The 27,868-nt window shown below is 41.3% G+C and overlaps 1 protein-coding gene across 5 annotated transcripts; it reads left to right on the plus strand.

The window, feature by feature from the left end:
* The first annotated feature begins 18 nt into the window (after nt 1-18).
* CLGN (calmegin) lies at nt 19-27,317 on the plus strand. 5 transcript variants are annotated; one of them, XM_077300243.1, is made up of 15 exons: nt 19-134; nt 3,123-3,278; nt 5,258-5,331; nt 7,529-7,587; nt 11,387-11,528; nt 12,057-12,138; nt 16,676-16,868; nt 18,571-18,760; nt 19,119-19,232; nt 19,510-19,672; nt 22,687-22,902; nt 24,601-24,720; nt 24,892-25,021; nt 26,025-26,131; nt 26,494-27,317. In XM_077300243.1, the coding sequence occupies exons 2-15, from the start codon at nt 3,132-3,134 to the stop codon at nt 26,572-26,574; spliced, it is 1,818 nt and encodes a 605-aa protein (XP_077156358.1). In that variant the 5' UTR covers nt 19-134; nt 3,123-3,131; the 3' UTR covers nt 26,575-27,317. The 5 variants fall into 5 exon arrangements, with proteins under 5 accessions (XP_077156358.1, XP_077156356.1, XP_077156357.1 ...); XM_077300241.1 differs by having other exon boundaries at nt 46-170; XM_077300242.1 differs by having other exon boundaries at nt 46-164.
* Nucleotides 27,318-27,868: the final 551 nt, after the last annotated feature.

Below are 27,868 nucleotides of genomic sequence, written 5' to 3' on the forward strand. Positions count from 1 at the left end.
CGGGCCGCAATTGGCTGCTGTTGCCGAGCGCGCGCCGAAGCACCTGCTCTTTGACGCCCTACGGTTCGGAGAGAGCGGGCGCATGCGCAGCGTGTAGTTTAGGTGATGCGCTCTGGAAAGCGGCCGGGTTTTCGGTAGGGAGACGTTGACTGTGCCGTGATTCGGTAACGGTAAATGTTGTGGCGTCCCGGGAGCGGCGGCGTAGGGCTCATGGGCGCGTTACCAGAGCGGAAAGTGACGGGCGGGAGTAGGAGAGGGAGGTGTGGTTGGCTGATCAGAGACGGGGGTCACCTAAGGCAAAAGACGAGAGAAGAGGTTCGCCTTCCCTAAACCCTCCATTGCCCGAGAGCGGCTTCCCTCGGCCTTTTTTTTAACCCCGCCCATTCCGGCGTGGGCAGCCGTTACTGTGCCGTTAGGGTTCGAAGCTCCTGCGCGCGCCGGGTTCTTCCGACATCCTCCCCCCCCCCCCCGCGGTGCTTCCCGATTCGTCTCCCCCGGTCGCGCGCCTGCTGTGGCAGGAGGAGCGGCGTCCTGAGCTGGGCCCCGTTGCCAATGGGCGGCGCGGCCTCCGTGGGGAGCATCCCTCGCGGGCGCGGGAGGAGGGGGGGGGGCGCAGTGATCAACACCAATTAGTCTCCCAGCGCAGAGGCCGGGGACGCCCGCGCGGGCGGCGGCTGAAGCGGCTCAGAGCCAGGCCGAGCAGAGCAGTGCTTAATTACCTGCCTGAAGCGGCCACGGGGTTGTCGCTAATGGTAGCTAATCGCCTCATTTCTGCCTTTGTTTGGCATCAAGCAACCGCGAAACGGGAGTCATCTTGAAGCTAGTTGCTCGTCGTGACTTCCCAGAGAGGGGGCCCTGAACCTCTCCCAGGCGGCTGTAGGTCAAGGGGTCCTGTAGTAGTGTATACTAAATCATAATCATGGCACAGGTGTGTTAAGAGATCCGGAGACGGACGGTGGGAGCTACTGGGGAAGATTGCTTGCACTCGAAAGCGCACGCCTTGAATAAATCTTTGTTGGTTTTAAGGTGCTACTGGACTCCGATTTTATTGGGAAACTATCCTATTTGTCTCCTTTAGAAGTGAATGTCTTGCATGTCTCCCATTCGTTCTGTTTGGGTTTGAGTAAGAGAATTTCCTGGTGTGTTGTGCCTCCTAGAATAAATCTGTTAGTTCCTCTTCCCCCTTGTTAATGACACCCAACTAAAGTAGGTGTCCCACCTGACTGTGGTACTACTGTAGTCGGTTTGCTGCATATATGGTAGATGACAAATGTGAGCAACATTGTGTACATGGCTGCTGGTGTGATGCCTGCTTGAGATTATATCTTGTCTGGCTTTGAAGTGTGTGAAAGTGCAATAGAGCACTACATGGAGACCCCCCAAGACTGCTGTAAACATTACTCTTTTAATTAATTTCTCACACTGGCATATTGTTGCCAAAATACTCTTTTGGTTGTTTGGTTGCAGAAAAGGCTGCAAATAATGCATAGATATTTCAGCAGAGATTGTTTTGCTGACTAAAGTGTGAATAAACAAAGCAAACTACTTACAGATATTTTAGTTGTAGTATTGAGCTTTTTGATCTTAGTTGTGCATTGGCTATTCAGAACAAAAACTAAGCATTGAGCTTTGATGCAAATACAAGTATGGGGCTCATACCACCTTTGCTGATAAGGAGAGCAAGAAAATGGATTCCCTTGGAAGGAAGATCTATTCCTCCAGCTCATTAGGACTCCGTATAGTGAACTACAAGGCCATAATGGGGTACCAGCTGCTCCTTTGGGAGAAGACGACGCCATACTTGGAACATTTGCGTCAAGAACAGAAGTCACTCTTTAAAGTGATCCAGACAAAGGCTTTGAAGCTCTCTAGGCAGCAGATCAGCGCTGCAAAACACTCTGCAGATGCTTCCATAAGATCAAAGACTATGGCCATAATACTGTGCAGGCATGCCTGGCTGAGTTCTATGGCACTCCCTCCTTCTGCAGGGGCCACAGCTCACCCAGGAGCTCATTCCACCAGGTTGGGGCCAAGACCAAAAAGGCTCTGGCCCTGGTTGAGGCCAGTCGTGCTTCCCTTCAACTTTTCAGTAGTGAAATTGGTACTTAGAATGTGAATGTGAAAAGGCTTATAGTTAAATACAAGGTGAAATCATTGTACAAAAAATGTGGATCCCAGATATTGGCATAAAGTAGCTTGTCAATTTTAATGAGCTAAAGTTAGTTCTGGGACAACAATTGTCTTGCAGAGCTGGTTCTGGATAAAATGACAGAAATGGTTTCCTGGAAAAGAAAGCAGATGTTGCAGTGCTATAAGGACATGAATTCTAAGGTTTTCCTTTCAGAAATCTGATGTGTTCATGTTGGATGACTGGTTTTGCTATTTTGTAATGATGTAAATTTTGAGTTTTTATACTTGACTTTTTTCCCCTATTGCCAGAGAGTGGTATAAGGGAAAAGAGGTACACATGTGAACACTGTGATGTAGATTCTGTTTGGGAAAGATGCCACCATAGCCAAGTTTTTATTGGTGCAAGCTTGTATCAGTACATGTACTGGCACAGTCTGCTGGCAAACCAAACTAATGCCCTATTTAAAATTTAAACAAAATAAAATAATTTGTATAAACCCAAAAAAATTAAAAATAGTTTTACTGTATCAAAAATTCTCATCATTATAGTCATCTGATTATAAATTAGATTAAGTAGTGGTTTGTAAACAAATCTTTAAAGTTTTAGATTAATCTTGATATATTGTTGAAAACAAGCTTCTGATGCGATATAGGTTAAGCATCATCTAGTAACTCACTGATAAAAATTAATAGTGTCAAACTGCTTTCAGTGTTTTATGTCTGAAATTTGGCAAGTTTTTATATATTTTGAATATGTTAATATTTTTAAAATTCTGTTTAAACTTTTGTGGTGTTTTGTGGTCTGTTTGAATATAAAAATAATTCCCACTGCTTCTACTTTTTTCTTTGTTCTCTGCTTTGGATTTGGATTGTAAATTATATTTTTCCCTTTTTTTGACCACTACAAGCACACACATGCATGTTTTCTCTCTGCCTCAGTGCTAGTTGAATTTATAATAATGCCATGTATCTGGAATAATCTTATTTTATAGGTAACCAGTATGCAATTCCAGTGGGATTGGCTATGCTTCAGTGTCTTGCTGTTCAGTGCAGTAAATGCAGAATATCAGGGCTCAGAAGTTGAGGTTGAAGATTTTGACAAGAACTCAGAAGATACTAATGTCGATAAGGGTGGATCATCTTTGGAGGTGAGGCTATAGCTTTTATATTCAGCAGAGATCTGACCATGAATATCTCACTAATTTAGTTTAATAATATTGGATTCTCAAGTATGTGCAGTCTGTTCTGTGACTTTGAGATATGTAAAGCTATTTAATTTATTTAAGCATCTGGATTGTGGAGAAAATTCCAGGAATGTAGTGACGAAGTGTCTGAATCTTACTTCTGTGAGAAATGTTTTTTTAAAAGTAACTGCTAAGTAGTTTTTGGTGTAAGCCTTAAGAGGACTTCCTCATTATATGATAGGCCTTTTTTCCAAAAGTGATGAAACTATGGCAGACATAAGCATACCCACACTTGCTATGAAGCCTTATCCTGCTAAATAATGTTTTTCGTCATATAATTATTTACTTGCTGGAGTGAATTATAGGTTCTTGTAGCTGGCATAATCCTATTTGTTTAATGCAATGTTGATATATACTAGTGTGTGGTACCGAGGTCTGTACCATGCCATCCTGACTGCAAAAACTTCTCAGCTTTCTTCAATCTTCCTTTTCCCTTGCAACTGTACTTGTATGAAAAAGTACTGCTTTATTATACTTTTAAGACTCAGCAATTTGATAAAGAATTACACTTACAAATTCAAATCTCAGTGGGTCATTTGAAGACTATCTAATGATGGAATGTGTATCTCGCCATTGTATAATCCCTAAAGAGACGCACAGTGATCAGACCTTTTCAGAAGACAGATTTCAACAGCACGTGTACCTCAGTCATTCCAGAAATTCAAAATTTAACTGTATGTAAGGTTTTACAATCTATCTTGTAGATCCTAGGTTTTTGGTTAATTGCTGAAATAAAGTGGTTAGTTTATAAAATATTGTAACACATCTTGCTTATAACACAACCTAAATGTGCATTAGAAATTATTTGCATATATAGTTATAACCATAATTTTTTGAAACATTTGATATAGAAAGAAGAACTATAATACCCTATGAGCTAGCACTAACTAATGCATTATTGTACTGCTTCAAAGTCCGTTCATAAGAACGGGCTTTGAAAGGGCCCCCTCCCCCCGCGGCCACCTTCCCGTGGGCCGCAGAGCACACCCAGTGCCTCTGTGAGGCACTGAGTGTGTTCCGTGGGCCTCGGGGAAGCCATACCGGCCCCCTCCCTCCCTCAGCAAGGCTGCAGCTGACCCGGGCGCGTGGCCTCCTGACCGGAGGGCCACCATGATGTGCGGGTGGCACGGCTGGCTCCTGGAGGTGGGTGCTCCAGGGGCCAGCCCAATCAAAACACGCCCAGTTTTGCTGGGCACATCCGGATTGGCCCGCTGTCCGGGCCTGGACAGGGCCACCTCCATGGCTGTTTTTCTTTTATATATAGGCCTATGGTTAAGATATACCTGGATGTTTATATGCCTTCCTGAGGCATACAAACAACAAGCCTATTGCAGTAGCATGCAGCTCAGTACCATATATTTCTGCAACCATAGTGTACCTATCAGAAATCAAAAGCCCAAGAGAGCTATATAGTTGGGGTCTGTGATTATTCAAAGCAACAGAAAGAGAGAAGTCTCTAACTTTTTCTTTCGCTCTGTTTTTCTAGTTTGGTATTCATCAGTATTTGCCAGGAATGAGACAAGTTGGCTTCAGGATTGTACATTGTTGTTTAGCTGGCCTCCTGGTGGGCTACTAGCTTTGTCCAGGTGACAAGAGTAGGTTGCTGAGGTATTACAGTAATTGTAATAGGAATTCTGATTGTAAAGCTGCTAATGGCTAATTATTTGAACATTGAAAATACATACAAAGTATAAAAAATATAAGCTCTGAAAATCTGTTTCTGGTAAGGGCTGACCAGAGCCCATTGCCCCTATGAGACATGCATGTTTTTTTCAGTTAAGGAAACAAGACCACAAATATTAACCATATATTTTGTTTGCCTTTAGAATTTGATGCAGCAAAGGATGACAATTCTTCTGAATGTGTTTTTGTTAATCTGTTAGGTTACATACAAGACCCCGAAGCCTACTGGAGAAGTGCATTTTACTGAAACCTTTGATGATGGAATGCTTTCTGGGTAAGTGTCAAGGATGTGTTATATCAGTAAATTTAGTCTGGATAAAAATTTCTTTTGCAAGTAAGTTACTTTTTACATTATGGAAATGTTATTAGTGAAACATTTTTCTTCATTAAGGGCTCAATTGTTTTTATCATCAAGTTACATCTGACACAGGATTTTTAAAGCAAGAAATGTTCAGAGGCTTTGCCTTCTGAGCCTCCAGGGAGGGTGGTATATAAATATAATAAATAAATTCTGTGTCAACCTTCCCACCCGAATAGTAGCCAGGACTGACCCTGCTTGGCTTCCAAAATCTGACAAATAGGGCTACCAGGTCACAATTCTTATTTTATATATAAATTTTAAATTAAAATTGCATTAAAATGGGTTAATCAGTTAAACATTATGGAAGAGCCATATATTTTTAAATGGAAGTGTTAGTTTTTCCTCAATAGAAAGAGGTGAAAGTACATTATGATTCAGAATTTTTATGGGGGGAAACCTGTGACTATTCTTGTAATATTTTACCTACTAGCAATATAACTTTGGAATAGTTCTGAATGTGAAACATCTGTAGATCATTATGAGCCTGTATTGAAGCTCTGAGCAACAACTAGGTTTGTGTGTCCTAAACATTAGTAGAGGACTCAGATACCTCAGGAACAGCTAGTGAAGTCTAGGAAATAACGGAATCAGTAAAAATATCCATTTATATGATTGCCTTATAAAATACAAGCATCAAATTAATTTTATAAATACCAATTACTTGTTATATTGTATTAGACACAAATCTACTGTGATGTAATATCAATGCTATAACAGAATGGTTCAGGTAGGAAAGGGACTGCCTACTAAGCCACAGTATACAGGATATATCAGTTACTGCCCTGTTGTCAGGGCATCGTTGTCTGTTATGTAGACCCATACTCTTTATCTTGCCTAATCTATTCTTATTCAGATTTTTGTGGTCTGAGTACATTGTTTACTAGATGTCTCTTTATATTGGTTATATCAACTTAACTGAGAATCCTTTTATTGGCATATAAAGAAAGATGACAGAAGAGGAATAATACATTATAAAGTATTAATTGTTCTACCTCATAGCCAGCTGTACAAACTTGGCAACTAAATTCCTTATTCCACTTCGCGTCTCAGTGAGAAAGGCAATGATATAGTAAATAAGCAATTATAAAAATGAAATATTATGCTATAGGTATTATCATTTTAATAACAAAAATACTGAAACACTATCAGGCAAATGTTTTAGGGTTAACAATATTACATTTTACCAAGTAACTTCTGTGCAATTAGCAAATGAGGGGCACTGACTTCATTGTCAATATAATTTTGACAATTATATTTGTTGTCAGTGGGTGATGCAAAGTACATTATGTCCAGTATTACAAGATAAACAAGTAATCCATAGTAACACCACCACACCAACCAATAACCGAGAAGTATGATGTTGCAGCTATGTGACATCAGCCAATCTGTGTATTTCAATGCTGGTATGCTTCTGTGATGTCACCCTCTCCCTGCCAAAGTACACAAATGAACAAAGGCAGTCAGCCCTCTCCATTTTATGCAAGATTGTGAACTGCCATACTTCTGGGATCTTCACAGAGATTAGAATTCTTTCTGGCAAATGCATATATTGTAATAGGCAGACACAAAGAGAAGAACATGTGGACAATCCTTCTATATTGCCTAGATGCCTCCATAGGTTACTTGTTTGGAGGCCCCCTCCCCTTATAACTTATTGCCCGCTTCAACTTCAGAGAAGAAGTGGTGTTGTGAGGAGGACTTTTTTGGCAAGGCAGCAGCAGCTTAGGCACTACAGTAACCACAGAAAGAACATAGCTGCACATTTACAAAATACATTCCCGTCACTTCTCAAATAGCTTACTGAAGGAATATAGATGCAATAGAAAATCTTGAATTCATTTTTGACATATTTGATTTATATTGATTTTGTTCTGTTGAGACAGTAAATTTAGCATTAGCCAGTAGAATAATATTAAGTTTATATTCTTACTTGGAAGAATCTGACATTTTCTACTAAATTCTGGTTTTATTTTTTATATATATGCCATGTACTATGTTTATAAATTGTTGTTTTTCGTTTTAGTGTTTAATTGTTTTCAGAATAATGGTTTGGCAGAGGATAATGATTTTTCAAATGTAATCTATTTGAACATTTAAATAATATTGACAGGTGGGTTTTATCTCAGACTAAAAAAGAGGATACAGATGAAGATATTGCTAAATATGATGGTAAGTCTTAAACTGTCTTCTGGTGAGGGCCTAAAATTTAAATTTAGAGTCAACCCTTGTGTCAAAATATTTCAAAATTCTCTTGGGTAACTAGATATTACATAACTGCTTTCAGATCATTTTATGAGAATTATATTGAATACAAGGATATGATTTTTTTCATATTTTCTATGTTGAAGTTATGGCATTAGAGTCAGGGGGCAGGGATCCCTATAGGGTGTGAAAGACAACTTTCATGGGTTTGAGTCTATTTCATCAAGTGCTGTGATCTTAACTTTAAAAAAAACATGGAGAGGAAATAAAAATGTGAACAGTGAATTAAATGCCCTAGTTTATGTCATTTATGACTGCTGAGAAGTATACATTGTGATCATTCACAATGACTGTGCTTGTTAATAAGATGAGTTGAGTTTATTTAGTGGTTTACACTTCATTTCTGTTTTGTGCCTGAATTCACTGAGCCAGCTCGTTCAGGGTCACAGTCTTCAACCCTCAGGGCCAAACGCTCAGTCTCTGACTATTCCCAGGCTAATTTGAAATAGAGAAGGAACAAAACCAGAAAGTTATTTACAGCCTTCTTCCCATGCCAGCAATTTAACACGTATAGAGACCGAGAAAATTATCAAACCTTTTTGAGCTCTTAGACCTTGCTGTCAAAGTATAGATAAATCTTTTGGGGTATAGATTATCAAACTTGAAGAACAGAAAATCAGGTACTGTTCATTATATCCACTTTCCAGTGCTGCCCACTGTATTCTAAAAATAAATTTATTTTAATTTTTTGATATATTACCTGCCACTCCCAGACCCGCGGGCTCATGGCAGCTTACAATAAGATTTAAAACCCACATAAAAACATACAATATTATAAGCCCATACTTGCAGCAAGAAAACGTTCCATAAACCTCCCCCCACCCTATAATAACAGCAGCTACCACACCCACAACCAGGGGAGATCTTCTAGTGATGTCCAGCCTATGAGGACTATACCAGGAGGGACCCATTCTTCCTTGCCTGGACTCAGCCAAATGCCTGGAGGAAGAGCACTGTCTTGCAGGCCCTGTGGAACTGTGATAGCTCCATCAGGGCCCTTATCTCTTCCGGGAGCTCATTCCACTAGGTTGGGGCCAAGAATGAAAAAGCCCTGGCCCTGTTCGAGAACAGCTGTGCCTCATGGGGACTGGGGATAATCAACCAATTCAAACCTGCAGAGCAAAGGGCCAGGGGGGCATAAATATAAATAAATAAGAAACAGTCCCTCAGGTAAACAGGGCCCAGGCTGTGGATGGCCTTAAAGCTAAGAATCAAATCTTAAACCTGATCTGGAAACTAACTGTCAACCAGTGCAGCTGCCTAAGCACAGGCTGGATGTGGTTCCTTCAAGATGACCTTGTAAGGTCATCTTAGCAGCAGCAGCATTTTGCACCAATTGCAATTTCCGGGTCAGAGGTAAGGGTAAGCCCATGTAGAACTAGTTACAGAAGTCTAATCTGGAAATGACTGTTGCGTGAATCATTGTGGCCAAGTGTTCTGGAGACAGGTAGGGCGCTAGTAGCCTCACTTGGTGCAGGTGGTAAAACACCATTTGGGCTACCCTCATGATCTGAGCCTCCATAGTAAGAGAGGCATCGAAGATCACCCCCAAATTCCTGGCAGTAGGAACAGCCATAAACTGCACCCCATACAGGGAGGGAAGGCACGCCTCCTGGTCCTGTCCCCTTCTACCCAGCCACATGACCTCCGTCTTGGAGGGGTTGAGTTTCAGGTGACTCTGCTGGGAGCCATCCAGACACTGCTTCCAAACAGCTGGCATATGTTTCTGGGGGGAGTCTGGTCATCCATCCACCAGGAGATACAACTCAGTGTTATCCACATACTAGTGACAACCCAGCTCAAAACTCAGGGCCAGCTGTTCCAGAGGGCACATATAGATGCTGAAAAGCCTGGGTGAGTATCATCCCCTGCGGGACCCCACAAGGGAGTGCATAGGAGCGTGATAACTCTTCCCCCACTGCCACCCTCTGTGCCTGGTTCTGGAAAAAGGAGACTAGCTACTGTATGGCTGTCTCCCTAATCCCCAACCCAGCAAGGCAGTATGCTAACAATTCATGGTTGACTACATCAAATGCAGCCAACAGATCCAAAAGCATGTGGATAGCTGACCCTCTCTGATCCAGCAGGCACCGTAGATCATACATCAATGCAAACAGTGCAGTCTCCACTCCGTGGCCAGGTCCGAAGCCCAAGTGGTATGGGTCCAGGGCTGAAGTTTCCTCCAAGAATGCCAGGAGCTGGTCCTTCTCAACTACCTTACCCAGAAATGCCAAGTCTGAAACTGGGCGGTAGCTCGCGGGGTCCCACGGATCCAGCAATGGTTTATTCAGAAGAGGGTGAACCACTGCCTCCTTCAGCCCTTCAGGGAACTCTCTCCAGATGATAAGGTTGAAAATATCCTTAAATGGGCCTCCCGTCCATTGGTCGCCCAATTTGAGCAACCACAATGGACAGGGATCTAGGTGACAAGTAGTTTCTCTCAATAAGCCCAGCAACTTGTCCACTTTGGCTAAAGAGAGCCACCTGAAGCCCCCTTATTATTGAATCTTCTCCCACTGCTATATCTCCCTTGGCCAAAAATTGTTGGAATCACCCTCCTGAGAAGGGTCCCTCCAAAGCCCCCCCCCAAGTAACCTTTCCATAGGAGCCGTTAAATTTCATTGTCCTGGTCAGAACTGTCTAACAATGTTACCCTCCCCCGCCCCAGTTCAACCAGTGCCTAAAAAACTCCTTGGCTAGCTCAGAAACTCGCCAGATCCTCTTGTCTGAGGCATGTTTTGACCATCAATATGAACAGAATGCATTGTTGTCCTAAGCTAAACTTTGGGTATTATGTGAGAATCTTTGCTTGCATGTGTTCAATAATCTTTCAGTAATTACAATCAGTATTAATAGCTTCTTCATATAGTAAGGTATCCCCTGTGCAAGCACCGAGTCATGTCTGACCCTTGGGGTGACGCCCTCTAGCGTTTTCTTGGCAGACTCAATACGGGGTGGTTTGCCAGTGCCTTCCCCAGTCATTACCGTTTTACCCCCCAGCAAGCTGGGTACTCATTTTACCGACCTCGGAAGGATGGAAGGCTGAGTCAACCTTGAGCTGGCTGCTGGGATTGAACTCCCAGCCTCATGGGCAAAGCTGTCAGACGGCTGCCTTACCACTCTGCGCCACAAGAGGCTCATTCATATAGTAAAGTGGAGTCTAAATTGAAAAGTAATGCATACATGAAGATTAATGTTTTCCTTTTATGCCCTTAAGCTTATTCAAAGTTTCACAAGTCTACAGAAATAGGACGTGATTATTTTTTTTAGGGAGTGGGGGTTATAATCCATCAATATAGAAAGGCTTGTTAGATCTCTGTATCTGTACATGCAAGCAGCTGGGAAACTGGAATTCCTAAATGACGTCTTCATTCTCAAAAGCCCTATGAGTGGCTTTAAGCATATGTTTCTTGTACATAGGACCCCATGTGGTGGCTCTGTGGTCTCTGTCCTCGGTCCTGTCTCATTTTATCAGATAAATTCATATTCAAAGGATTTAATATATGTGGATATATTTCATTTTTAAAGGATCTTGCTGTGATCCAAGACACATGTGTGACTGGGATAGTTATGAGCTGGAAAACTATAAGAGTCTAGAGATTTGATACATCTACTGTAAATAACTGGACAAAACACGGATATTACAGAACGGATATCGTTCTTTGCACTTTTTCTGTTATACTTGTCTTTCCTATTTCTGTTTTAGGAAGATGGGAAATAGAGCCACTAAAGGAGAATATGGTGCCTGGTGACAGAGGATTAGTATTAAAATCAGTAGCAAAGCATCATGCAATATCAGCTATGTTAACACAACCGTTTATTTTTGATAGTAAGCCATTGATAATTCAGTAAGTATATTTTCATATTTTGACATTGCAGTTGAAGTAGCTTTCAGAATTAACAATAAACACAAAGCTGAGTGTGTAGTATGAGTGTGTTTAACTATTTTAATACCAACATACCAAGTCAACATACCAAGAGAGCCAGTTTGGTGTAGTGGTTAGGAGTGTGGACTTCTAATCTGGCATGCCAGGTTCGATTCTGCGCTCCGCCACATACAACCAGCTGGGTGACCTTGGGCTCGCCACGGCACTGATAAAACTGTTCTGACCGGGCAGTGATATCAGCGCTCTCTCAGCCTCACCCACCCCACATGGTGTCTGTTGTGGGGAGAGGAATGGGAAGGCGACTGTAAGCCGCTTTGAGCCTCCTTCGGGTAGGGAAAAGCGGCATATAAGAACCAACTCTTCTTCTTCTTCTTCAAATTATTCATCAGGATAAGGATGAGAACAATATGGGGGAGAGACATACACAGTGAGCAGAGTGTGACCAAATAGCTGAGTGTATATTTAATCTGTACTTTCCTCATTGTGCAGGTATGAAGTAAATTTTCAAGATGGCATTGATTGTGGTGGCGCATATGTTAAACTTCTTTCCAAAAGTGATGACTTGAATCTGGTATGTTACACTTTTGTTACAATTACAAATAGTTTACTTTTAGTGAGGGTGACTCCAGAGCTTTGGTATGTGATCTGCTGTGAGTCTGTAACATATCCAAGTAACCTGCATAATAATATTGGACCTACATAGAATCATAGAGTTGGAAGGGGCCATACAGGCTATCTAGTCCAACCCCCAGGACCCCTAGTCCAATGCAGGATCAGCCCAAAGCATCCAAGAAAACCTTTGCTTGAAGACTGCCAGTGAGGGGGAGCTCACCATCTCCTTAGGTAGCCTATGCCACCGCTGAACTACTCTGACTGTGGAAAAAAAATAACAATATTGCAGTCTGTATCTGGTCCAGGTTGATATATGTAAAGGAATGTGGAGGTTAGAAACATAGAGTTGGAAGGGGCTTCCAGGGTCATCTAATCCAATCCCCTGCACAGTGCAGGAACTCACAACTGCCTGTCCACCCACAGTGATCCCAATTTCATGTCCAAGTGATCCCACCACCAAAAATCTCCAGAATCCTGTCTGGCCTGGAGGAAATTCACCTACCATCCCACACTGATAATTAGCAATTCCCTGAGTATGCAAGGAAGGGCCACAAGGGACAAACACTGGCACATCCCTTCCTGTTCACCCACTCATAATCTGCTAACGTTCATAAAGAATAGATACTCATCTTCACTTTTCTGTGCAATCCCATATTAGGGGACTGTGTGCATGCAGGCCTGCCAATGAGAGAAAAAATTCTAGCTTTCTGGGAGCAGAGAGGGTGCCCCACCCCAAGGGCATGCTCAAACTGTTTCCCACTGAAAAAACACATCGACAAGAAGGGGCACCATTTTCTATACATTCTCCTTTTTCTGCTAAGCTGAGAGGAACAGTTTTTAGCTTCACTATTTACTTTATTTCTTTGTGGTTCTTCTTTGGATTCTTCATTGGACCCTTTACATTAGCCTTTTAAACACTTTTAAACTCCTCAGCACTTCTACAAGTCTGTTTCCTCTGAGATGGCCCAAAATCCCTTTTTAAATAGTGCCTTCAGTATGGCACAAAAATATCACACACAGATGAGCACTCCCTGTGTGTCATCTGCTTAGGAGAGTCTCACAATGTTGGCACCTGCTGCATCTACCAACAATCTACCTCCAGGGATGTGGCACATAAGAGCTTCCTGTCTAAAAGTTGCCCTGTGGGAATGAGCTCTTTTTCGTCCGGATAAGCTAGCAGCGAAGTAATCTGCCTTGTGTGAACACATTCAGAGGACTGAATCTGTAGCTTCAGCACACTGGGTTCTGATCCCCAATCTGTATTGACCTTGGTCTCAGACTCTGGTCTCGTCTACTGCCCAGTGCAGTGTGCCTGAGCCTCCAACAATGATAGCATGCTTAAAATCCAAACATTCTGGCAAGACTTTGGTTCTGGGCTGTCCTACACAGTCTGAAATACCATTAAGAATTCTGACACAAGATTCCCTAGACCCCATACTGTTGGAGGATGTCCCGTCTCTTGTTCGATGTACACTGTTGCTGCATTTTCAAGAGCCTGATGACTCTAGTTCCTCTGAGGGTAAACCTCTCTCAATTCTACCAGTTCCTGCAGACATAGAAAACCTTGTCCAGCTCAACAGTCATTGGTTCTGATACAACAGGACTAGCACATGATGCCTCCCCAGCCATTTCAAACTCAGCCTTGGTAGGATGTCCCTTGGCTTTTCCCATACCAGCAGAGCCCATTGCCATCATACCCACCTTTCCTACAGCTGTTGGGGTGATCCTCAGTCTTCAGATCAGATTGCCTCACAAGCACAAGCCTCGGTTTTGTTCCATTCTGTGGTCCCATACTTCAATTCTGGAGCCAGTTCAGTGACCAATGGTAGTACATTCCATTGGCCAGTGTATCTATCCTTCATCATCTTGCCCCCACACACTGTCAGGAACCAGGCTGAGCCAAGCCTGCAGAGTCCGTGATAAAGACACATCCGAGATCCAACAGTCAGTTGAAAATCCAAAGAGAACTTTATTAAACAGCGTCCACAGAATGCTAAAGCAAGCCAAGATCTTCCTAAGCAAAGATCTTGATAATAACAAAGAACAATAGACATCCCAGGGCAGATATAGAGCCCAGTTCATAAGGGAGGGGTACAAAGGCATTTCGGCGGGAGAGCGAAAGGGCACCAAAGGTGGTGAGGTTCACAGGACGCCAGATGGCTAGGAATCTAAGTTGTTACAATATTGTTGAGACTGAGTTGTCTCCACAAGGACACTTATGGTGAGATTGATACATCAACAACGGAAAACTTCTGCTGGGAAAAGAAGGGAGGCTTGGAGCCTGAAGACAGATTTACAGGTTTATGGCCTCGGGTATACCAAGCTGGTGAGATACGAAACTTAGCTGGCATGAATTGGGGTTCATGACACACACCTGGGCTGAGATAGAAGATTTGCCATTTTTTGGGGGGGGGATCACTTGTTTTCTATTAAGATGAATGAGACCTTGGAACAGATTTAAAAAACAGGCAAAATACTAAATCTCCAGGCTTTACTGCTGCCCCATCACTATCTGTCAGACAGTGTTTCCAAGTAAGGGAGTATGTCCACCATTAGCTGAGGTACCAGCTGCTGTTTCCACCATCTCTAAATTTGGGCATCACTGCTATTACTTCACTTAAACTCAGGGCAAGCAGTGCCCATTCTGGTTCAGACCAAAGTCTTCTCAACTGCACTGTCGTAAGGAGCGGAATCAGAAGGCTGTATTCTGACTAGATATCAACACTCTGCTATTCACCTGTTTCTTCTAGGACATACTGCCACCCTTTCTGAGCGCTTGGCAGAATATCTCCACTGATCCTGGGGTTTGGCTATTGTAAAAAGAGGGTACAAATTGGAGTTCGTCTGGAGTCCCTGAGAAGACTCCTCTTCCTCACAGGGAGGAAGGTAATTCTACCACCTTGCCACAAACTTCACTGACATTACTCCTCTCAAACCCAGAATAAGCAATGCCCATCCAGATTCAGACAAATGCTTTCTCAACTACACTGTTCTAAGGAGCAGCCAATTCTGCTGTTTCTAGTAGTTTTTATTCATGTCTGTACTGAAGAAAGATAGGGGTCTTTGCCGCTTTCTTGATTGACGCAACTTGTCATTTTGGATTTTAAAAATGAATACTCACCCTGACCAAAGGATGTACTTTCATTTCTAGTGTGGGGCCTCATATGATGGCTCAGTGGTCTCTGTCCTTGGAACTATCTCAATGTTGCTCTCCTTTGAACCACTTGAAAGTTCTATGTCACCGTTCTCTCTGAAGGTGTGTTTTTGGTTGCCATCACCTCTGCTAGGAGGGTTGAAGAACTAGCTGCCCTTAGTGATGACCCTCTATTTATTCAGTTTCCCCAAATAAAGTTCTTAATCTAGTTTTGAGTTCTTACCCAAGGCTGTGTCTACTTTTCACTTGACTCAATCTGTCTCAATGCCAGTATTTTTTCCCTACTCTTACTCCCAAACGAAAAAACCGCTACATGAGTTGGACATAAAAAAAACTTTGTATTACCTATACTGCACAAGTCATTTTGAAAGAGTCAATCTTTGCCTGATTTGCTGGCCTTTGGATGCATCTTCACAAACTTTGTTCAGGTGGATTGTTCAGGCTGCTATGAACATGCAGGTATCACTTGCCCTCTGCCTCTTCAAGAGCATTCCACTAGGCCACAAGCTTTTTCAACAGTGATCCATAGAGGCAAGAAGTCTGCAAGGCTGTCACATGGTTATCTGAAGATACATTCAGCCAGCACTATGCTGTTGACATGGACTCCCGCAAACATTCTGTTGTTGAAAAAGCCATCTTGCACTGGCTATTTAACAGAGCTCTATACCCACCTTCAGGTGAAGATCTTGGTACTCTCTGCAATGTGTGTCTGCACAGAATACCAAAGATGAAAGTAGGGTTGCACTTATCTGTTCATCAAATTCTTCTGTGCAGGCACACATTCCTTCCCACCCTTTCTGCTGTCAGCCCTTTCTGTGGGATGCACTTTATACTCTTGGGGGTTTGGTAGCACAGGAGGTAATGAGGGGCAAAGAAGCCTCTCCCACTCGGTGCATTTTTGTGTGAGAAACACTGAGCACATGCTGAGGGGGAGGGATGCTTTTTCTACTTCTAGGAATTTAAAAAATTTTCTCCATCAGCAGGCCTGCATATGTGCAGTCACCAAATGTGTGTCTTCACAGAAGACAACTCAGTGAACAGCTGTTAGAGGTAAGTACAACCCTGTTTTCCCAACGTTTATTGGATTTGATCATATTGTCATGGTCTGACACATACATATTTCAGTCTCCATACACAGTATGTCTGATTCTAGTGGATAAATTGTTACAATTAGAAGTACTTATTGAAGTGGCTACCTATCTGCATTTCAGCTTTGTACTAGGAATTACCTAGTTTGAAAATACTAAAATATAATCTTAATCGTAAAAGTACTGCCAAAGTAAGCAAAGTTTTTTTTTTTAAATCCTTTTGCTGTATAAGGCTAAACACTTTTATTTTACAGGAATACTTCTATGATAGAACACCATACACAATTATGTTTGGACCAGATAAATGTGGAGAAGATTACAAATTACATTTCATCTTCAGGCATAAACACCCTAAAACTGGAGAATGTGAGGAAAAGCATGCCAAACGTCCTGATGTAGACCTTAAAAAATTTTATACTGATAAGAAGACTCATCTATATACTCTGAGTAAGCTTAAATTTTTGAAGTTGCATGTAGAAAAAATAAGGTATAGATGGAAACAGTTTTAAAGCTGTAGAATTATTAATTGCTTAGAATTAGAGATGTAAATGTAATTTTTGAACAATATAAAGTTTATTAGGGAAGGAAATAGTGTGAATTGGAGTGACAGAAATACCTTTTCCATGACAGTGCTTGTTCATTTGAAATTGCTAATCCGATTAGATGCTCCGTGTACTTCAAAGGATCCCATCATTTAACATGAAGTCATGAACAGAACCCAAGCTTTTTTACCCCATCAATCCAAATTGACTTTTTACATTGTCAAAGAGACTCTTCAATATACTTGTATGTTGTATGTACTTCTCTAAGGAAAGAAATAGCAAGTCATCTAAATGAGTTGTTTCAGAGTTTGAAGAAGAACTGATATTTGCAATACAGAAATAGACTTTTGGGGGGTGGAGTTAAGTCAGGAAGGCAATTTATGTTAAAGCAGAATTGTAAACTTAAATCTTTACACTGAAGTAGGGCTATGACTTTCGTCAGTTGACTGGTCAATTGAATTTTGCTAAGATCAAGTATTCCTTGTAGTAAAAAATGCTTTTAAGAATGGCAGCTTCTTAAAATTATACCATTCATTTAGGATCAGTAACCTGTGCCCTGAAGCTTTCCAGATTGTTTTTGGTCTTCCTATAACAGTCATGTTTCTACTATATTGATTATTGAGGATAGAAATTGCCTTCCTCTCTGTTCAGATGAAGAATTCTTGGGTTTGATTGTACACACGATCATTCAGAGAATGATAGATTCTCCCCCTGGATCTTTTGTTGGTCTGTTTATTGTTTCATTGAACGGGATGAGAATGAGTACATCATTATGCGTTTATTAAAATCATTTTCTATACCAAAATCAGAAGTCACTGAGACTTAATTTACATTTCAGTAAAATATGTAGCCTAAAATCACAGGCATTTGTAACCAGAATATTTTGAGTGTGTAGTAAACAGTATATTAGAGAAATTTTGTTTAAAATAATAATATATGATGTAATGAAGGAAATACAACATTCCTGTACACTTTTCAACATTATTTTTAAAGGAGAGGATAATTCTGGTTAGGATGATAGACATTGTTTCCTTAAATTTATCTTGCTGTGTGTGATACAGATAAAGCCACATGACATCCATTTCTGAATAAAGTGGTAAATAGTTGTGATAGATAGATTAGTGCACTGTTTAGAAGCTAAGCGTCTAAAGTAAGAAACACATTAAACGTTACTAAGAAGCATTTGAAGATCCTACTGAATAGGAAAGTAAACCTGAGCCTTTTGTGTGAATTCTTACCAAAGGGTGTTAATTCTGGTATTTCTGAATGAGTATAAGGGACTGAAATAGCTGAAGATGGCATTAGTATGGCAATGACATTTTTGAAATGTGGGCTAGATTATGACCTGCTATTAATTGTCTTGCAAAATTTCATTTCCCTCAAATATCTTGTGGACTAAAATTGCTGTCAGACAATCAGTAACTTAGGACATTATTGTACTGGAGTCAGTGGTAACAACTGCCTTCAAAAACATGTCCTGGGTTTTGCTTAATAAAAATCCATGGCAACAATAGTTTGTCAGCATAAGGAAAAATATACCACATAAGAGATATGTTGTACGTACTAAATAACATCTTTTGTCTTTTAAAATACTTATTGTGCTTTAGTGCTGAAACCTGACAACACATTTGAAGTGTCAATTGACCAAACAGTTGTTGGCAAAGGAAGCCTTCTGGAAGACGTGGTTCCGCCTGTAAATCCCCCCAAAGAAATAGAAGATCCCAATGATAAGAAGCCTGAAGACTGGGATGAAAGAGCTAAAATTCCTGATTCAAATTCTGTCAAGCCAGATGACTGGTAACTACAAATACATTCTTTTCTGTCCTTTAATCTACTAGTTAAGTATCAGTCAGACTTTGTCTGGTTTGCATTTTTACTTTATGAATCTGAACTTTAAAAAAAAATTCAAGCAGAAAATTTTTTTCAGCTGGAATGCTTAGTCTTTTTTTTTTTCCAATTTGGGAATAATGTGTCTATCAAACAGTAAGACTATATAATGTTCTGTTACCTTACAACTGTCCTGATTTTGAGAAGAGCTTCACTCTGCTTTGTCTTTCTTCTTCATAAGACCTTTATTGGCATTATTCTATGCTTTATCTTAATCTACCTGCTGCTGTATTGTCCATCTTCTGGTAATATTGGTCTCTAATTTAAGGAATGAAGATGAGCCTCCCAATATAGAAGACCCTGATGCTGTTAAACCTGAAGATTGGCTTGATGATGAACCAGAATACATTCCGGATCCCAGTGCCAAAAAGCCAGAGGATTGGTAGGAATGTCTTTTGTTGTTTCATTGTCTTGAACAGACTCTGTGGAAATTTATTTAAAATTCCAGATAATTAAAATGCAATAAAGTAACTTATCTGTTTATATTGCTGTTTTATCTTGGAATTTTGGAGATAATTTTTTTCTTTATACTAATGAAGGCTTAGCGTAGTTGTATAATAGTTTGTGATATGAATAAGTGAAAAGTGGACTGATAAGGAAATGTGTAAATGTACTGAGTTCCAGGATGGCGTTTAAAATATTTGTTTAATCATTTATAGGGATGAGGAAATGGATGGTGAATGGGAAGCCCCACAGATTTCCAATCCAAAATGTGATAAGAGTAGTGTATCTGGCTGTGGAGAATGGGTACGGCCCCTGATAAACAACCCAAACTATAAAGGAAAATGGAAACCACCACTGATAGACAATCCTAATTATCAGGTAATGGGATCAGGTTATCTATCCTGTCGATAACCTTCATTTGAATCTTTAATTGGAATCTGAGCCATATGGGAGGGGGGTATAAAAATCTAATAAATCAAATAAATAAATAAATAGGCTTAATTACTACCCTATCACAGTGGTCCCCAACCCCTGGTCCAGGAACCAGGACTGGTCTGTGGATCAGTTGGTACTGGGCCGCGGCTCCTCCTCATCCTTCTCCCCGGCTGCTGCCATGGCTGCCCTGCCATTCTGCTGCCGGCTCACCTTTGGTGCTCTCCAGCAGCCGCCATGGCTGGGGCTCCCCTTCAGCATGGCACTGCGCAGCTGCTGCTGGCAGTGCCCCCCAGCAGGCGGAGAGAAGTCAGGGGCACCGGCAAGAATGTAAGTGGAGCAGGGACTCAGGTGGCAACATCCCTCGGCAAAAGACTACCCTCCCCCCAGGGCCTCAGTAAAATTGTCAAGCGTCGACCGGTCCCCGGTGATAAAAAGGTTGGAGACCACTGCCCTATCACATCAAACGTTTTAATACTGTGTATGGTAGGAGTAGCAGGAGGCTGAAGTGATTGGATTTGTTAGGAAGAAATGTTCTTAGGCAGGACTGTAATGGTTAAAGGAAATGTGTGTATAGTTTGGTGTAGTAGGTTTGGAGTAGGATCTGAGGGACCCTGGGGTTTCAGATTCCCTCTCTGCCATGAAAACTCATTGGCTGAGGTCCAGTCCTTACTTGTCAACTTAAGGTGCTTCACAGAGTTGTTAGGATAAAATGGAAGAAAAGAGAATTGTGTTGCAACTGGGGATGACAATGAATCTATACAAATTGAAAAGTTGGTTTGTATGGTTTACATGAATTCCCTGTTTCTTACTCTCCACCTGTTTTTGCAGGGATAAGGGGGTTTAAATAGCTTTGAGGTATTAAAACCACTGCTTTCTTCTCTCTGTGGAAAGCCATGGAGAGCAGAAAGGAGTGGTTTAAATGGCTCCCAGCTGAGTGGCAGCTATTAAACCAAACAGCTGGGCAGTTCATGCCCATCCCTACTTATAACCTGCTTTGTGTACCATTGGTTATTTACATATAAAAAGATAATAAATAGGAGCCATGGCATATCATCTTATATATTTTAATATACAGTTGAATGATGAGTTTCTTCAGCTTAGAAACTGTTAGAACCACAATGCATTGGTTGCCAGTCCTGGCCAGGTGTCATGAATCCCTGGTTCCTGACCCAATCTTTAGACTCTGTTTCTGATATCCTGAGTCTTCCACCAGATTCTGGCATCCCTATGAGGCTAGGGAGCGCTGCCCTGCCCTGCCCTGCCCTGCCCCGCCCCTACACTCAGCTTGCATTTCAAAGGCTTCTCCTTGTTTCCCTGTTGCCTCATTATCTCCCGTCTTCAAGGTCGTTTCCCTGGAGCCCATAACAACAGATGGAGGGAATTGCTTTAACACAGCTCCATATCAAAAGGCACTGTGATTCTACTTTCCTGTGTGAATACCCAATTCCAATCTAGGCTGGTTTCTTGCCTTGCTCCCTTTTCCCACAACCCAAGTATATAGGCCCTCTAACATGGTATCTCTGTCAAAGTTTGCTGTCTGCAAGCATATGCAACGTATGGACCTTTGCTGACTTCTACCAAATCAAGACTTTCTACTTAAAACTTCCTCTCGGTGCCTGAAAGTGATGTCTTTGGAGTGAGTTTACTGGGGGTACGACGGCTTGGTTTCTGGCACCCGGATCAGGTTCAAGGTTTTGGTGTTAACCTTTAAGGCCATTTGCAGCTTGAGCCCTGCCTATCTGAGGTACCGCTTGTCTGCTTATGCCCCTTGCAGGGCACTTCATTCTGTGGGTGCTAATCTACTGGAGGTCTCTGGCCCCAAAGTAGCACACCTGGCTTCAACCCAGGCCAGGGCCTTTTTGGTCCTGGTCCTGACCTCATGGAACGAGCTCCCAGGACAGCTGAGGGCCCTAACAGAGTTATCAGAGTTTCGCGGGGCCTGCAAAATGGAGTTCTTCTGCTCTTCTTTGGTTGAGGTCAGAGCCAGGAACAACAGGGGAGACCTCCTCAGGCTAAGCAGTAACATCCAGCATACCCCACTCGGGGGCGGGGGTAGTGGACGGCTGTTCTATTGTGGGATGGGAATTTATCATGTTCTATGGGGGGGGGGGTTAAATTGTACTCCGCCACGAGTCTCCAGAGAGTGGTGGGCTAAAAATCAAACAAACGTGATCATCTAGTATTGCAGCCAATCAGACAAACAAGTGTCCTGTTACCTCTTGTCATTAAACCACACTGAAAACACCAATTCACAGCATAACATTTAATTAATGTTGCTTGTCCAAATAGGCATTTCCAGGGTGGCTAGTTATGGTTGTCTTCCTACTCTCTTCTTTTTATATGAGGAAGTTAGGAGGTAGACGGAGAGACCCTAGGCTTCTTAGATACTCTTTAGCTTCTCTGTTTCTGACATAAGCCTAACAGGATGTTCTATTTCAAAGGAGCCATCATTGTAGCACAGCCATACTTAATCCTTGAAAAAATAGCTTAAATGAGCAAAATAACAATTGCCTCAGATATTGATTTAAAGAGAGGTCTTTAGATATAGGTGAATAATAATTATCTGCAAGTGGGTTTACATACTTAGATTTATGAATATAAGTACTGATCTAATAGTTGTTGGATGACACTTTTAAAAACTCAGTAATCCCGCTGATACATTGTTTCTAGATGGAAAGAACAAATCCAGTTCCCTTCCTTCAAACAGCTACTGACTGTTATTTTAGCATATTAGAAAGGGTTATAGGTATACAATCCTGACTGGCTTGATCAGAGAAGGAAAACTGGGTATGTGAGACCTAATACATGTGTAGTTTTTCATCTAGGTAGAGATTTGAAATGCTAAGTGTTGTGATTTTTAAGTTGATATCTGTATTTTCCCCTGAAATCATTTAAAATTGTTTTACCACACTCGTAAAAAATGTCAATTTTTATAGGATGCATATATTCTTTTACAGGGAATATGGAGCCCTCAGAAAATCCCTAATCCTGATTATTTTGAGGATCCTCATCCTTTTCAGATGACTCCTGTCAGTGCTATTGGTTTAGAACTTTGGTCTATGACATCTGATATCTACTTTGATAATTTCATCATCTGTTCGGACAAAGAAATAGCTGATCGATGGGCAGCAGAAGGCTGGGGATTGAAAAAATTAGTTGCAAGTGCTAATGAAGTAAGGATTTACTATATTGTGTCCCTAAAATATGTTCCTGCAAACAATGTTCTGTTTTTTAAAATTAACAAAGTTTCCCAAGGTATTCTCAGTTTAATATTTTGTGTTTCTTGTGCATGTGTAAAGTGCCATGAAGGCACAGACAACCCAGTAGGGTGTTCAGGGTATACGATGAACAGATGATTTGCCATTGTCTTATTCTGCATAGCAACCCTAAATTCCTTTGTAGTCTCCAATCCAATTACTAACCAAGACAGTCCCTGCTTAGCTTGTAAGATCTGATGAGATCAAGCTAGTCTTGGACAACTAGGTTAGGGCAGCTGTTTCTTGAACTGGTAGCTTAGTTGCATCATAGTTACTGTGTCTGATTCATTCATTAAAGTGGGGGTTTTGTGGTGGGAAGAAGGGTAATGTTGGAATTCCAACAGGGACTTAATGCTAAAAAGTTAGTTTCTATGCCCAGCATAGTTTTCACTGTTCTCTCACCCATTGCTGGTACACCCTTTCTCCATTGCCATTGCTCCAGCTTCAGCCTGCTTTAAGGAATATTGCTAAAACTTGGTCAGAGAATGTAATGAACCTAAGTTGGAATGCAGCCCTCCATCTTAGGAAACACCAGCTGGGAGATTCACTGTTGAATCCCTACTTTGCCATGGAATGCTACTGGTTGAGAGCCAGTAATACACACAGGAGTCCTGAAGGAAGGAGGGGGGGGGGGTACGGAATCCTGAGCAAGAGCAGCAATTGGTCTGGGGGGGGGGGTTAGATTCCACCAATAGGAGTCTTTGGAACCTTCAGTGTGTTGTTTTAAGTATGAATCAGATCCTTGACACTTTAAGTGTTAACATTTTCACAGAGGCCTCCTAGGCAGAGTCTGTCCAGCCTCTGCTTCCTGTCCCCTGGGCCAATCAGGATGCACACAGATTGGCCTTGCCCAGGTCACACCTGCCCCCAACAAAAACCCATCAGCACCATTCTGTGCCTGGACGCCACTAGCTAAGGAGGTGGGGTGGCCCGAACCCAGCCCTTCCCTTTGCCCTGGGAAGCCTCACTGTGCCCTTTAAAGGCCGTGCTGGCTATTCTCCAGGCCAATGGGAGCCCTGTCTGGGACTATTCTTCCCGAGAAGGGCTGGCGCAGCCTTTCTTGGCTGCAGCAAGGCTTCCTGTGGCAAAGGAGAAGGGGCCACTGACTCCCACCTAGCCCACCCCCAAAACGCCCGCCAGGGCCTGAGGAGCCCTTGGTGAGCCTTTTCAGGGCGGTGGAGGAAAGTCAGTTGCGTTTTTTTGCAACAGGGTTTGGGCTAGTTTTATGTATAAGGTTGGGCTTGTGCAAGCCACAGATAGAGCTTTGTAGATAATTCCAAATGTTGCAAAAGACCTGTCCTTTTTTATCCTCATGCTTAGCTTTTAGCTGAATTATTTTAGTAGGTATAAGGAGACATGATTTGGATTCATAAGGTGCCTTTCCATAGCAGGCATCTTCTATTCACATGGGATTCTTTACTTTGTTCTACAACTTCTTATGAAACATCAAACTACTGATGTTATAAGAAATTGGTGGACAGTACATTATTCAGTTCCCTTGGTCCAGCCCTATATTTTATACAATGTATGAAAGCTACATTTTAAAGTTAAACATTTCTGCCAAATCTTGATAAGCAGTAAATGTTGGTATGTTTTTTCCTCCCTTCTTTTTAGCCTGGTATGTTTAGTCAGCTCATAACTGCTGCAGAAGAGCGCCCATGGCTTTGGATACTTTACATCTTGACTTTAGCAATACCCATAGGGTTGGGCGTATTATTTTGTTGGCCATCAAAGGTATGTAAGTGATACCCTTTTTTTCTTTGTAGAACAAGCAATGTGTTTTATCTCAGATTTCTTCAGTGTAAAAATCCATTGCATTTGGCGAGTCTGTGAAGAAAGGCCAATCTTACTTTACTGTATTGTAAATACTTATCAGCTTTTTGTTTAGTTGTCTTTCTGTTTTAGAAAGTAGATGAAGAATTGGAGTACAAAAAAACAGATGTTGCCAAGCCAATTACGAAGGGTGAATTAGAACAAGAGATACAAGGACAGGATGAAGAACCAGAAGAACTAAATGATAATGCTGGTGATGGTGGTAAGAAGATACTGTTCATTTTGGCTATACATTAAAAGGGATAACCTTTCTGGGTAGGTTGAAAATAGTCATTCTAAACACTTGTAGTACATTATGGACTAAAACCCCAAGATTAAGGAGTCTGAAATAGTCCAAAGTTGCATACTAGTTGGTCACTGAGCACCACCATCTAGTATGCAACAGTCATTGCCATTATTTAGATACTTAGATACTTGTAATAGTATGATAGATTAGTAATAAACCTCATGTGAGGGGAAGCCTCTCAGTTTCTTGTGGTTGTCTTTTCACTGCACACTTTGACTAGTTCCAGTTGCACTATTGTTGACATCTGTAAAACTTGCTACTGGCTTTTGTTGGAGTTGTAGGTTTCAAAATTATGTTCAAAACAAAGCTGAGGCATTTGATCACAGTCAGAGCTCTCAGCCCCATCTACCTCACAGGGTGTCCATTGTGGGGACAAAAAGAGAAGGCAATTATAAGCTGCTTTGAGACTCTTCCTGGTAGTGGAAAGCAGGGTATAAAAATCAACTCTTCTGATGCCTTCTCCCATGATCTGGCCAACCTGAGAACTTCATGTAGTTCTTGTCTCACCACTTCCTTTTAGTAAGTCGAGTGTGAGCTGGAAAAGGATGACAGTTGAATTTGTACCTTTAAATTTCATAGTGCACCAAGTAAGCTGTATTGTTCTCAGACCTGGCTAAATTCAAAATGTATTAACATGTATGCCATTTAAGATGAGTTTTTAATTTGCATTGCTTTAGAATTTTAAGCTAACTTTATTACCCCTTAGTTTTATAAAATTGTTAAATGTTAAATACCAGATACTGCAAAGCATTCTTTGAAACTAGCTAGTTTTGCTGATTTATTGCTGGTATTAATCTCTGTGCTATACTGTGGTATTTAGAGAAATACTAGCCTACTGCTAGCTACTTTGCCCTCTTGCTTAGTCCTCAGTGTAACCTTAAGTATAATCAAGCTTATTAATTGTTGACTTTCATATCAGAAGATGAAGGTGGTGAAGATGAAGACTCTGAAGAGGAAAATGAAACTGCTCAGGGAAGTCGTGAAGAAGAGGGCAGTAAATCAAATAAATCTGGCTCGGAGGATGAGGTGAGGTTTTGTCTACAAAATGGCCTGTTAAGAATACAAACATGTCATTTGTGCCAAACAAGGATCATAATACTGAACTGCTGAATAGATGTTTGCACTTTCCCTATTTGAGGAGGGGGCGTAACAAATCCTATAAACATTGGTGAATTAACCATGATAGGAAGAAACTGACTAGGGTGGGGTAAGAAAATAAAGCAGTAAGGAAGGGAGAAGAATATTGATGTCCAAAAAGCTGCAGCAGAAGGTGGAGAAATGCAGAAAAAGATACAGGTACTGGATCTCTTCTCACCCACAAGTTCTTAAAGGACCCCTGTTTCTACCATGTATTTTGTACAGCTTTGATTAAATCTCTTTTTTCACAGATGAAAGAAGCAGATGAAAGCACAGGGTCTGGTGATGGCCCAGCAAAATCAGTACGCAAACGAAGAGTACGGAAAGACTAAGTTATTTCCAGCTAGTATTGATTCCCAGTTACAGAACATAGGATGCTATTCTGGATTACCCAACAGCATGCAGGTTGTTGAGTCTTAAATTCAAATAAAGACCAAACACCAATATTTAGCCTCCTGTATCCATTTTCCAGTCCAGTCCCTCCTACTCTGGTCAGATTTTTTTTAATTTGAAAGGAAAGTTATGCTTGAGTTGTTGATTGCTTTATTTAATAGAATTAAAGAAAAACAGTGATATGACTAATTTACTATGTCTTTGAAGTTAGTTAAACAGTTTTTACTTCCAAATATTACCCTTAAAAAGCTCTTCTCATATTCTGTGCAAATAAACTGTTTAGGTCTCAGATTAAAAAGACTAAACAGTTGCCACTTCCACCAGAATCTATCTACCCACCCCAAACTGAGGATAAGCAACTTCCTGTGCTAAATGCAATAACTGTGTTTTGGCCATTTAATTACACCAACTTTTTTACTGTAATTTCTGTGTATTTGTTACATGTTGGTTTTAACATTTGCTACAGTTACTTTACAGAGAACCAGGTTGTCCTTGATTATAGCTGATGGAATAGTATGTTTTACATTTAATTGCAAAAATGTTGACTATCAGAGTAAAATGGTGTACAGGAGACTTTTCCACATTTTTATAGTTTTTATGTTTTAAGCCAAAATGGCACAACCTGTTTACAAAAGATTTGCAAAGTGTATATTGCCTCTTGAATAAAATATTTAATATAATATGTTCTACTTAAATTAAAATTTATTTGACTATTTAAATAGTTTAATTAGAAAACAGTAGGCATAGTTGGAGCCTAATGCTGGGAGCGATTGAAGGCAAAAGGAGAAGGGGACGACAGAGAATGAGGTGGCTGGATGGAGTCACTGAAGCAGTCGGTGCAAACTTAAATGGACTCCGGGGAACGGTAGAGGACAGGAAGGCCTGGAGGATCATTGTCCATAGGGTCGTGATGGGTCGGACACGACTTCGCACCTAACAACAACAACGCATAGTTGACTTTAACATCAAGTTAACGCAGGGGTTCAAACACTGGGGTGAGACTCAATTGTGAATTGTGATAGTTCTGCATGAGGTCTGAGAGCCAGTGAAGTAGGTTGAGCTAGGAGTTGATGCTTCAGAAGGATTGATAATAACATTTGGGTTTGCCTCTCTGCCATGTGTAAAATGGCCAGGAAATAATATCATTTCAATCATCAACATGTCTTATTACCATCATAGCCCCACATGTGGACACTTAAATCCAGAGATTGAAGTGATGAACAGACAAGACAG

This window comes from Paroedura picta, chromosome 10 (genome assembly GCF_049243985.1).
Source record: "Paroedura picta isolate Pp20150507F chromosome 10, Ppicta_v3.0, whole genome shotgun sequence".
NCBI classification, from domain to species: Eukaryota; Metazoa; Chordata; class Lepidosauria; order Squamata; family Gekkonidae; genus Paroedura; species Paroedura picta.

Bases quoted from the DNA above. Each gene is read 5' to 3' on its own strand.
- CLGN (XM_077300239.1), top strand. The intron at 19,233-19,509 runs GTAGGAATGTCT...AATCATTTATAG, and splicing joins GCCAAAAAGCCAGAGGATTG to GGATGAGGAAATGGATGGTG. The intron at 24,721-24,891 runs GTATGTAAGTGA...TTTCTGTTTTAG, and splicing joins TATTTTGTTGGCCATCAAAG to AAAGTAGATGAAGAATTGGA.